The following is a 12127-nucleotide window of genomic DNA, read 5'->3' on the forward strand; positions in this document are numbered from 1 at the left end:
GTCCTTCCTCTTACTCAAAAAACACCAGTGGCTCCCTATTTTACCTCTGATATAAAATGAAAATTCTCTGGTGTTGAAAGCCGCCCCCCCCCCCCAATCCAGTAACAATGACCTCCTTACCAAGTTCCTCTTACAAGATGTTGCATCCCCCGTCTGGACAGTTTCACATTCTATCCTTGGAACACTGCTCTCTTCTCCTCAGCTTCACTTCCTTCGAGTCCCTGCTAAAATCTCAACTTCTGGAGGAAGAAAGGCTGTTGCCCATCTCTGATTCTAGTGCCTTCCTCCTACTGATTCGTTCCGATTTATCTGTCTATAGCTTGTTTCTACAGCTCAGCACCTGGCACTAAAGGGTGCTTAATAAGTTGACTGATCTACCTTTGAGGACTGGGACAGGTTTTGGTTTATTGTCTTTATCTTTATAACCCCAGGGCCTAGCCCAGTGCCTGGAGTGTAGTAGGTGGTGAGTAAAGAGTTTGTTGAATTTATAAAGTACCTTCCCTGAAAGTAGATTCAGCCTGCTAAGTTATCACCTCCAGATATTTACCCACTGCAGCCCTCTGTCAACACTTATCCTACCAGCTGGCCAGTTAGACTAGAGAGCAGGGCTGATTCTTTCTCCATTATTATCACCTTTTTTTATGAAGGTGTCCTTGGGGTTGATCTTCCCCAACAAACTTGTTTCCTGGCCTGAAATAAAAGCACTTGCCCATAGGAGGCTGTAGTAGTTGTTCTGCATTCCTGAGTTGAGTTTTCTCAGCACTCTGAATGGCCTAAGAAAAGCCACCTTATTATTTAGTGCTTCCATAGTAGCAGGCACCAGGCTAAGCATTGGGAGATACAAATAGGACAAGCAAGACAGTCGGTCCTTGTCTTAAAGGGGAAAAAAACCCAAACAATTGATAGAAGTGCTGAAAGGGGTGAGGGGCAAAGTGGAGAGAAAGAATAGGAGTCAAAGTGAAATATTGCTGGAGTCCTTCCTAAATTGGTGATGAGGAGGGTGCCAAAGTGTATAAATGTGATTTTATAGTTATTATTTAAACATTTCACTGGTTTTTTTTAAACCCTTACTTTCTGTCTTAGTAACAACTCTTAAAACAGAAGGGGTAATTTGCCAGGGACATCCAAGTAGGAAGTGTTCAAGGCTGAATTTGAACCTAGATCCTCTTGACTCCGGGCCCGGCACTATTCATTTAGCCACCTCACTGCCCCCTCATCTAAAGAGGTGGTATGTGGTATTCAAGTAAAATGATTTCCAAAGTTCACAGTTTTAGAAGTACAAGAAATTGTTTTCTTTTATACATTCATTCTAATATTTCTTCTACTTACTTCAGGCTGACATATGGTCCTTAGGAATCACTGCTATCGAATTAGCCAAAGGAGAGCCACCTAACTCTGACATGCATCCCATGCGAGTTCTTTTCCTGATTCCAAAAAATAATCCACCAACTCTGCTGGGAGATTTTACTAAGCCCTTTAAAGAGTTTACTGATGCATGTTTGAACAAGGATCCATCATTTGTGAGTATTTATTATTTATTATTCTAAATTCAGAACAATAAAGGATACATGGCTACCAAACGTTGCCTCCTCTCTGAGAACTGAGATAAGACACTGAAATTGTCCAGTATTCCCCTACTTGCCTCCCATTAGCTCTGTTCAGCTTAGCCCAGACCTCTGTTTCTTTTCTGTCTTATGGTTCTCAGTTTTCTGCATATTGTATTGACAGTTTCCCCTTTTAGGACAGAGGAAGCCTTGGAAATAAGGTTGTCTTCAGTGATATCACTTCAAGCAGGATTCTTCCTTCTCTAAGGGGTTTAGTCAGCTTTGTTTTCATGGAAGGCATGATTTTGAGTTTAATGCCATTTCTGTATGTCAAATTGGGGATTGCTCTAGGACTGGGGTGGGCCTCAGGCCATCTATTCCAACCCTATGGCCTGTGGAGTGGAGATGGCTTTACCCTAATACCAGTGGGGACTGGCAGTGGGATTTGAACTCGGCCCTCTGCCACCAGAGGATCTGTTTCTTTTTCCTGCCCTTACATGTAAGCTATTCCCAGGTCTGGGTATGCTGCTTGCAATCTGAACATGTTGCTCATTCATATTGATAAAATGTCAGTTCGCTTTTGAGATTCCAAGCCCTTTGAATTTTAATTCCGTAGAAACATCTTTTAGTCATTGAATTGTTTAATAAAGGTGCGTATTTCTGAATTTGGTGCTTTCCCTTCCCCCTTTGTAGGCGAGCTAGAAGGTACAAAAGCTCACATTTCAGATTGGTACTAAACTAGGAAGCTTCCTTCATGGTGCGGCAGAATTGTTAGTCACCTGCTTACATTGACAAGAGCTTTCCAGCTTCATCACTCAAAGCATTATCAATAACAGTTCTGATCCCAAAGCTATACATATTCTTGTACCCTTTGTTTTTTTGCCTTAGCGTCCAACAGCCAAAGAGCTGCTGAAGCACAAATTCATTATTAAAAATGCCAAGAAGACGTCATACCTGACAGAACTGATCGATCGGTTCAAGAGGTGGAAAGCGGAAGGACACAGCGACGACGAATCAGACTCTGACGGCTCGGACTCGTAAGTACAGCAGCAGTCTGTCTGACCAATTCTTGTCTGGGATTCGGGACTAGAAATGCAGTGGGACACTGACAGTTGGCCCATTTGTCTATGTAACTGAATCTCTCCTTGTGGGCTCTTAACCCTTTATGGCCCCCTTGTCTCTGTTATGCAACAAACCATGGGGTTGGGGTTGATTTTGAAAAGGAAGCTCTCCAGGTCACAAGGATCATCCCAAATCAGCCCCTAAAAAGGTACCTTAAAGAACCTGAACTTGAGTCCTTTTCTGCATTAAATGGGACCTTTGAAAGGAGCCTCGTTCCATCTTAGTCATTCCCTCGCCCCTTTTACTCCCTGCATTTTGTTCCTATAGGGCAGTGATTCCCAAAATGGGTGCCACCACCCCCTGGTGGATGCTGCAGTGATCCGGGGGGGGGGCTGTGATGGCCACAGGTGCATTTATCTTTCCTATTAATTGCTATTAAAATTTTTAAAATTAATTCCCAGGGGGCTAAGTGATATTTTTTTCTGGAAAGGGGACAGTAGGCCAAAAAAGTTTGGGAACCACTGATTTAGGGTTTACCTATTTGACATTTATGGTGGGCTTAAGTTTTGCAAAGCAGACTTTTTCTGCATGTAAATCTCGTCATTCAATCAGCAATGATCAATTCAGGATTCTTTTTTTTTTTTAAATTTCTAAATTACTTTTAGAACAGTCAGTGTGTAGTTTGTACCAGAACCACCTTTTTCCTTGGTAGCATGACCACAGAACCCATGAAATTCCTTCATCTAACTCTGATTCCATTGATGTTTTTTTCAGAGGATCCCAAAGATTTAGAATCCCACTGACTAAAGTCACAAAGTCCTTTGGGGGGGAGACAGAACTGTCTGGATGCTAGCTGCTATCTTGTCTCACTAGCATAATTCCATGACCATTAACTGGAGAAAGTAACTTGATTGACAAAGAAAAATAATTGCTGAGGCTTTTTTCTCTTAGGGAAAGCAGCAATAAGGAAAATAATTCTCATCCCGAATGGAGTTTTACTACTGTTCGGAAGAAGCCTGATGCCAAGAAACTACAGAATGGAACAGTACGTACACATAAAGGTTCTTTTCTACAGAATGTGAGATTATTTTGAGGTGACCACAAGTTGTCTGACAACTCAGTAGCACAATTTTTTGAATGTGTCACCCTTGCTCTGCTTATAGGCTCAGGCTCCAGGCTAAAGGAAAAGTAGTAACAAGACTGACAGGCCCCACTGGAGATGTGTGGGAATGTGGGTGTGGTCAGAATCTTCCTGCTACTGGCAGGTGGGCTTAGGGAAGTGGCAATAAAACAAATCCCTGTCCTTTCAGGATAGGGGCATGATTGGTTTGTAAACAAACAATTCTGTCTGGTCTGTTTTGCTTACATTAAAGGAACAAGAAGAAGAACTTGCCAAAACACTAAGCTGTTTGTCTACAATAATCACACCAGTATTTGCTGAAGTGAGTACTGTTCCATTATCTCTGGCTCTGTCTTTTCAAGACTAGTTTTAAATCTGATAATATCACTGGTCTCTGATTTAGTTGAAAGAGCAAGACACAAGCAATGCAAGCAGAACAAAAGCAATTGAAGAGCTGGAGAAAAGCATGACAGTGGCAGAAACCGCCTGTCCTGGAATTACAGATAAGATGGTGAAGAAATTAATCGAGAAGTTTCAAAAGTAAGTTTCCCTGGTCATCCATTCATGTTGGTTGTGCTCTTCCTAGCCTTTGCCATATCTCAGTGCACTGGCCAGAAAGGAGAGGAGTTTGCCTTCAATGAGTCCCTCTGGAGAAGCTGTATCTTGGAAGTTCCCGTCTTCTTTTTCTTCAGTTTCCTTGGCTTTCCATTCCAAAAGTGAAATTTGGCCATTGTTAACATGTAGAGTCACAATTTCCTCCCCTGCCACACAATGATTTTTTAGCTTGCATTTTAGAAACATTTGTTAACTGTCTCCAATCCAAGAGGTATGAATCTATATTGAGACTGCTGTAATTTGGCCTCAAGATAGCCTTGCCTCCCATAGAAATGGTAATGTGAACTTACCCTGTGCATTCATAATACAGGAAGGGAGGGGACAAAGCTCTAAGCAGTTGCCTCATAGCTACAGTAATTCTGTAGGTGACAAATGAGGAACATTTAAACATTTTTTTCCATAAAAGGTGGTGACACAACAGGCAATTAAAAAATCTCTTCCCTGTCCCCAACTTCTTATCTTTCCGCAATTCACAAAAACCTTTTATTTTTTTAGTTTTGGAAATTCCAGAGGGTGAGTTTCCCCACTTTATCAAGAAATCGTGGGGGGCACCTGGGTGGCTCAGTGGATTGAGAGCCACGCCTAGAGATGGGAGGTCCTAGGGTCAAATCTGACCTCAGACACTTCCCAGCTGTGTGACCCTGGGCAAGTCACTTGACCCCCATTGCCTACCCTTACCACTCTTTTGCCTTGGAGCCAATACACAGTATTCATTTGCAAAGAAGAGTTCCCTGAATATTGGTTTCTGCCACCCATCAGATTAAAAGAAGTTTATAGCAGCTCAAAATATATCGGAATTTTTTTTTTTAAATCGTCCATTGATTAAGTTTTTGTGTTTATAGGTTTTCCGTTAATGACTCATCCTAAGAAACTTGCCATTGTTGACTTCAGTTACATCCAGCTCCATTGAAATCCACCCAAAGGACTTCAAGCTTGGCAGTGCTTACTTAGCTCATGAGCCCCCATGTGCCTTTTGGATCTTTGCAACATACTGATGGTAAAGGATTTGGAAGAACCTACTCAACTATGTTGTGGTTTTATATTTTCAGGAGATAATTTTGTAAGGAAGTTTTCATACCATTGTCTCACCTATGTTTATTCTGGTAGTTGTGGAGCTCAGGCTTTGTTTTTAGGCATCATCATTCTTTTTTTAAAAGATGCACAAGTTACTAGTATGGTTTTTGCTCTTTGGTTAACCATACACTGCTGATACATCTGTCATAACGCTCAGAAATGAAACTTTTGTCAGTTTGTCATCAAGAAGTTTCCAAACCAAGTCTTCTTTCTCTTCCCAACCCCCCCCACCCCAAGAACCAAATCACAGGTGATATCTGTGTAAAACCAGTGTCTAAAGCATCAGGACAAACATCTCAATGAGTCCCTGCATTTGAGAGCAATCTAGCTAAATAAATAGTTTGCAGCTGATCTATGTAGCAACATCAACATTGCCTTTTATAGAACAGGCTTTTTTCAAGTCATATTTCAGTCTTCTCATCATGGTTAGAAATTTAAAGCAATACAGTTAGGCTAGGGAAGGCTTTTTGGCAATAATGTTCACAACGTAGGCTGTTCGAACTTGTTGAAACACTTGCAATGCTTGGGTTTAGGGGGAGCTTGAAGAGGCTGACCATCACGTGACTAATACCTCATCAGCAGGTATGAGCAGAAATAACACCAGCATTTATGTGTATGTGGGGAGGGGGGAGGGTTAAGTTGTCTTGTGAAAAATATTCGTTTTCTTCTCTGTCCATAAGCATCATCATTTAAAATGTTCATCATTTCAGAAAGAGTATTTTAAATATGTATTTCCAGTAGTATGCAAATAACCGAGTTAGAGGTATTCTTTCCTAAAAGTAGTCTACAGTGAAGTAGAGTAATATTTTTCCCTTTATAAAAAGTAGGTAAGATGAGAAAATTGCTTTTTTGTTATATTTATGGTACTGCTAAATGGCTAATGCCATTTTCTTTCTGGATCCAGTATGTATATTATGCTGAATTTCAGTACTTGTGGGATTGTTGGTGTACATTTATTTTTGATAAAGGTTCTGTGTTTATTGTATCATTTGAATCTGCACAGTCAGTCTTGTTTTTGCATAAGTCATTGTAAAGAACCTGCATCTTCTATCTGCCAAATGTGAGGAAGAGGAAGGTGTGAAGGCATAGGCAAACGTGACCTGGGGACTCAACTGGCCATTGGGTTCTTTTTCAAAATAAGATCGAGAGTCAGAAAGTGTAGTGTTCTTCTGTATCCCAAGGATAGTTCTTTTCAATGGTGCCTACAGTGTAAAAAATTACTTTTCATTCCTTGTTTTTGTGTTAAAGAAATGGTTCTGTTGAAATTTTCACCTGCTGTGTAACTGAAACTCAATTACAATTTATATCTACAAAAGTCTGGAGGTCATTTTTGAAAACAAGAGTGTTCTGGATTAAAATATTTTTGTAAAAGTGACAAGTCACAAACACAGTTATCTGAAACTTTACAAAGTTCAAATAGTAACGTGCATTATATCAGTGTAGTTAAGTCTTACTATTTAAAGTGTATGTTCACCCTGTTGGGGAAGTTTAAAAAAAAAATAAATATTTTAATTCTGTAAACTTCCATGACTCAAACTGTTCATGTTTGTGGTGGGGAAACAGTTACCTGTCTCTCTCCTTGGAGTTTCCTCTGGCTGGAAAACTGAAGCCACTCTGAATGGTGGAGCATGCACAGTCCCGCTTCTTACCAGGCAGGGCTTATTAGCCCTAAAGCTTTGCATGGAGAAATAAAGATGACAACAGAAAGATCAAGGCATCTGACTTATTAATGTGATCAACACACAGTGACCTTATAGTAATGGCAAATAACCAAGAGATAACTTCACTGGCAGATCAGAAGTGGGGGGAACAAACACTCTATAGTAGTCACTTTTATGACTGTTGAAGAAGAGAAAGGAGCAAAGGGGGAGGCTTACATGACAGGAGAGACTTGTGCTGCTGCTAATATACAACCACTTGAAGTCAACACCTACCTCTCCGAGACACTAACTGCTCACTGGTGCCAGGCAATAATTGTCCTGAATGTAGAATAACATATACGCTATAAAACTTCATTGATAGCAATAATTCTAGTGAAAAAGATCATAATACAGATGCCAGGCCACTATCCCATCCGCTAACTTCAAAATCACTTTCTTCTTCCCTCTTCCACCAACTGCATGGTGGGGGGTTGGAGGGGAAGGAAAAATCTCTCCAGTGGGGACTGGAATCACTTTGTGAGGAGGAGGATGAGGGTTGAAAATATTTTGCCAGAAAGAAAAAAAACTGGCTAGCACTCAAGCTAAAAAATAACTGCGTGGTTTTAGGGTAGTTCTGCTCGATTCAGCAGCAGGTATATTAAAAGAAACCTCCTCGTCAGCTTCATCTAGCTGGAGACTACCAGAAGACAAACGGATTCTGGCCATGGGGGATCTCGCTGTCTTGTCATACAAAGCATAGTAGTCTGGGTGAAGCATCTCTGATTCAGAATCACTGGATTCACTACCTAGATATTGTTCTGCTGCACTGTGACTCCTCAAAACCTCTGGAAACTCCTGCTGAGCAAACATATATGTGAAGAAATCAGCTTTTCGACTTAGAGCAGGGCAAGGCCCTAGGGGCTGGAACTCTGACCCAAAAGGAAAACGGATAGTTTTCATGTCTGAATGGCTGTGGGACCGTTTAGGAGTTTGCTCTTGAACCCTGTACCCAAAGGCATCTCCCAGAGTTCTGTCATCATCTTCCATACCGATGTCAGGAGGGTCCTCTCCACTAGTCCTGGCTAGGGCTTCATTAAGTTCCCGAAAGTCATGCTGAAAAGTCTCCCTTCTGGCATCTCGAGGGCTTCTGCTAGCTGCCTTCCCTAAAGCAGCCATGGCTGGAGAGCGCCTGGGCACCTGGGGTGGCTGGTCCACATAAAAAAAGACTTGTGGAGGTGCAATGTCAACCTGCTGGCTGACACTAGGAACGTAAGGTAGATCTGTGTAGGTAAGCTGCTGCCTTAGTGGGAAAGCCCCTTTTGTTTTCCCAGAAGGCATGCCTGTCTTACCTTCGGCAAACTTAGAGCTAGTCTGGAAGGAGTTGAGAGGGCTCCTGTGCCTATAGAAGTCATCAGGCTCAGGATCAGTATCAAAGGTGGGTTTTGTGTAAATAAAAGGGAAAGCTGAGGTGCTTTGAGACTGATGCAGCAATGTGGGATCTGCTTCCGGTTTGGAGCGCTCGAACTCAGCTGCGAATGTCACCTCTACTGTGGAATTCCTCCTCCGGCTGTCTAGTGTGGGCTCTGATGCATGCACTCCATTCACATTGCGGTAACACCCACTGCCATACACTAGATGCAGATCTTCAACCTTGGGGAAGGGGGGCAGAAAAGACAAGAAGGTAACTTGGAGTGCTGCAGAATTCCCAGAGGGGTGGGCATTTACAAAGGCCCAGCTGCTAGGAGTCTCTCAGCAGCCCATATTTTGTTTAGCATATTGAATCATTTGTACAAAAGAGAGAAAAACCAAGCTGAAAGCCCAGCTCAGGAATGGGACACGGAAGCTGTTTGTTCTCCGACATCCCCATTGGCTTGGCCGTTAGGAGACCTGGCTGAAGCCCAGCTCTGCCTCCGAGACCTTGAGTGATTCACATTCCCTCTAGTCTAGGCCTCAATTTTCTCATCTGCCTTGCAATTAAGGATGAGAGGGAGAATTGGACTAGATTATCTCCAAGGTCTCTTTCATCCCTCAAACTCTTAGTCTGTGCAGAACTACCTTTGACTTACATGAAGATATATGAGTTTATGGACCACATAATGAATGAATGTAGGCTGCTAAATCTTGGGGTGGGGAGTGGAGGATAATAAATGTCACTAAACTCAACTTGAAGCAAATCCCTGTGTATCAAGGGAACAGCAAATGTCTTCTCTGAAATTGAGTTTCAAAGCCATAAAACAAAAACGCTTCAAGACCTTTTATTCCCAGCAGACCTGAAAATTCTGCACAGAAAAACAGTCAACCTTTAACTCTGGAGACAAGTCACTTTGGGCATATCTAGAGGAGCCAACCCACCTCGGCTGTTTGTTGGTTCCTTCATCTGTCCAAACTGCCCTGTTCCCTTCTCTAAATGTTTCCTAGGTTCACCAGAGCTAAGTGTGCCCTTGAAGGCATCTAAGCTTCCTTGAGAGAAGCTGGGAGATAGATTCCTGTGAGCTGCTCAAATGGTAGCAAATGGCAGTTCGCTATTTAAATGAGTAAAAACTTTACCTGCTTGGCCACATCAGAGAGGAGGTCTGGGGATGACCTACACTGTCGTTCGTGATATCGAGATGGGTGATGTTTCCTGAAATCCCAAAACAGAAGAGTCCCTGAAACCCGTGACCTCAAAAATGTAGCTAAATCTCAATTCTGCATGTACACACACACACACCTACCTCTCAAAGGGTAAACTCTTGAGCCTGCCCTTTTTCCCATATTCCAAAAGTTGCCTTTGGGTTCTTCCACTAACAAAGTGAAGGTAAGTTTGTATTAATTTTTTAAACAACCATTTTTATTCACGACTACTTTAGTTTTTTTGTTATCAATTAAGCATTAGGGACTCTGCTCACTGTTCGCTATTGAAGGGAAAATGCAAACATAAAATAGAAAGTAAAGTATTGGGGGGGGGGGGGGAGGCCTAGAATGGAGAGCTAGGCATTTGGATGCAGAGCCGAGAAGGGAGTAAATTCCCCAACAAAGAGACAAGCATGGAGCTAGGGAATGGAATGGCTCATAAGAAATGGCAAACTCCAGAGCCAGAAGGTACTTGAGGCAAAGAAACTAACCTGCAGAACAGGAGCATGACAGGTCAAGTCTCTAGCCCTAAACTCTAGCCCTCAAACACGTGGAATCATTAAGAAAATAGTTACCTTAATGGTTTGAGGTCCAGATCACACCCCTCAAATTTTAAGTAGCCACTGAAAGAGCCTACTGGAAGGCAGGCCACATTCAGGTTTCATACAGTCTGGGGAGGGGGATGGTGAAGAAATGTGCTGCAATATGGTTGGGAGGCAGTGAATTCGTGCAAAGAGCTCATCTGAGAGGACCTGGGTTTGAGTCTGTGATCATCCAAGCCCACAGGATCTTGAGCAAACTGATTCATTGCCGTCACCTAAAAGGAAGCGGCTGGAATTGGGGTGGCCTCTGCTTTTCCTAGATCCCAAAGGCACAATATACAAAAATGTCTATACCCTTGAAAGCGCTAGCAGCTGACCTGACTTTTATGCCCCAGCCATCACGAAGGCCCAGCGAATATATCGTCTCTAAGTGAACCAAAGGGAAACCCGGCAAAGCAGCCCACATATGAGTGCGTAACCAACCCCAAGTTACTGAAATTGACTTTAGAGGTTTATTCTGCTTCTAGAACATAGTCCCCTGTTTTGTTCTTAGTAACTAAAAACAGGTTTGGCTTTATCTTTCTCCAAAATAAAGTTTAAAAAACATTACCTATAGCGGAAACTTGAACCCTTACTGCAGAAGAGTGTTTTGGGCTTTGATTTAGGTTCTTCTGAGAGTCTAAAAAAGGCATGGTATTCGACACATGTCTTCCAGAAGGCTTTGCATGCATCCCTGCTGGCCATGGTAAACTCCAAGGTGTCCTTGTACAACACCTGCATGATTCAGAGAAGACATTGCTTCAGAGTCCTTGAGTATTCCCCCTTAGTTTCTTTCTCTGTAAAGTGGGCATGTCCAACTGCTGGACTGTGGCCTTTCTGGGTCAGCAGCATGTGCCCTGGGCCCAGAATGAGGAGACCTGGTTTGTAATCTGCACCCATGAGGGCTCCAAGGTCCTTTCTGACTCCAACATTTCCGAAGTCTCTCAGAGTTGTGAGGATCAAATGATGATTTGTAGATTTGTAAACTAGAAAGTTCCATGCAAACGAAGGAATTCATCCCAGTAGGATTCTAGGGCACTGGGCACTTGCTGAGAATAAAAGAATGTCATTCACTGCCTGGGTGGCCTTGTGTTGAACGCTCGTGCCTCATCCAATGTTACTGTTTCAGGTTATATATAAAAGCTCAAGATAGAATAAAGATTCCGAAGTCCCCCTCACTCTTTTCTTTGGACAAGTAGGGGACTCTGGGTGGGGAATGTTGCATACACTAGAAGATGAAACAGTGAAGCCAAGCAGACAGCAACCACAGGGCAAGGCGAGGCTCCCTGGGGGTGGTAGCATCTAGGAATGGCTGTGAAGCAGATCCATCCCCTCCCCCAGGCCTCCCCAGAGTCCATGCAACCCCTGGGCCATCTGCAACTTCACTGGCTGCCTCTGAGACTTTTTTTGAGGGAAGCACTTGCTAAAGTTTACTAAAATGGAAGCTGCTGGTATTTCCTTAGATGAACACAATGGAATGTGGACCCACCTGCTTTGGAATTTCCCCACAGGAAAACCACCACTAAAGCTTTGGGTCTGACCAAGAGATTTTGCATTCACAGGCTCATTATGCCTTAGAAGTCAAAAGCAAGGGGCAGGGGATTCCAAAAAACATGCCCTGGGTGTTTGCAAAAGCATATTGGGAGGTGGGGGGACAGCTGGGTGGCTCAGTGAATTGAGAGCCAGGCCTAGAGACAGGAGGTCCTGGGTTCAAATCTGGTCTCACATACTTCCTAGTTGTGTGACCCTGGACAAATCACTTACCCCTAATTGCCTAGCCCTTGGAACCAATACACAGTGATGAAGACGGAAGGTAAGGGTTTAAAAACAACAACAACGACAACAACAACAACAACAAAGGCACCCTGCCCCAAGTGA

At 42.9% G+C, this 12127-nt stretch overlaps 2 protein-coding genes across 2 annotated transcripts in view; one reads left to right on the forward strand and one right to left on the reverse strand.

Moving 5' to 3' along the window:
• The window catches only part of STK26 (serine/threonine kinase 26), a 137526-nt gene extending 130796 nt beyond the window's left edge, over positions 1-6730 (forward strand). The window contains exons 8-13 of the mRNA XM_044682689.1: positions 1335-1520; positions 2433-2581; positions 3558-3651; positions 3980-4048; positions 4130-4266; positions 5184-6730. Coding sequence (XP_044538624.1) covers positions 1335-1520; positions 2433-2581; positions 3558-3651; positions 3980-4048; positions 4130-4266; positions 5184-5208 — 660 coding nt within the window. The 3' untranslated portion in view covers positions 5209-6730. The remainder of the gene's footprint in view (positions 1-1334; positions 1521-2432; positions 2582-3557; positions 3652-3979; positions 4049-4129; positions 4267-5183) is intronic.
• Positions 6731-6826: 96 nt separating this feature from the next.
• The window catches only part of FRMD7 (FERM domain containing 7), a 39703-nt gene continuing 34402 nt past the window's right edge, over positions 6827-12127 (reverse strand). Inside the window, exons 10-13 of the mRNA XM_044682690.1 lie at positions 10821-10984; positions 9770-9838; positions 9603-9678; positions 6827-8705 (exon numbers count right to left, since the gene is read on the reverse strand). Coding sequence (XP_044538625.1) covers positions 7653-8705; positions 9603-9678; positions 9770-9838; positions 10821-10984 — 1362 coding nt within the window. The 3' untranslated portion in view covers positions 6827-7652. The remainder of the gene's footprint in view (positions 8706-9602; positions 9679-9769; positions 9839-10820; positions 10985-12127) is intronic.

The sequence above is a fragment of the Gracilinanus agilis genome, chromosome X, assembly GCF_016433145.1.
Source record: "Gracilinanus agilis isolate LMUSP501 chromosome X, AgileGrace, whole genome shotgun sequence".
Classification (NCBI taxonomy): Eukaryota; Metazoa; Chordata; class Mammalia; order Didelphimorphia; family Didelphidae; genus Gracilinanus; species Gracilinanus agilis.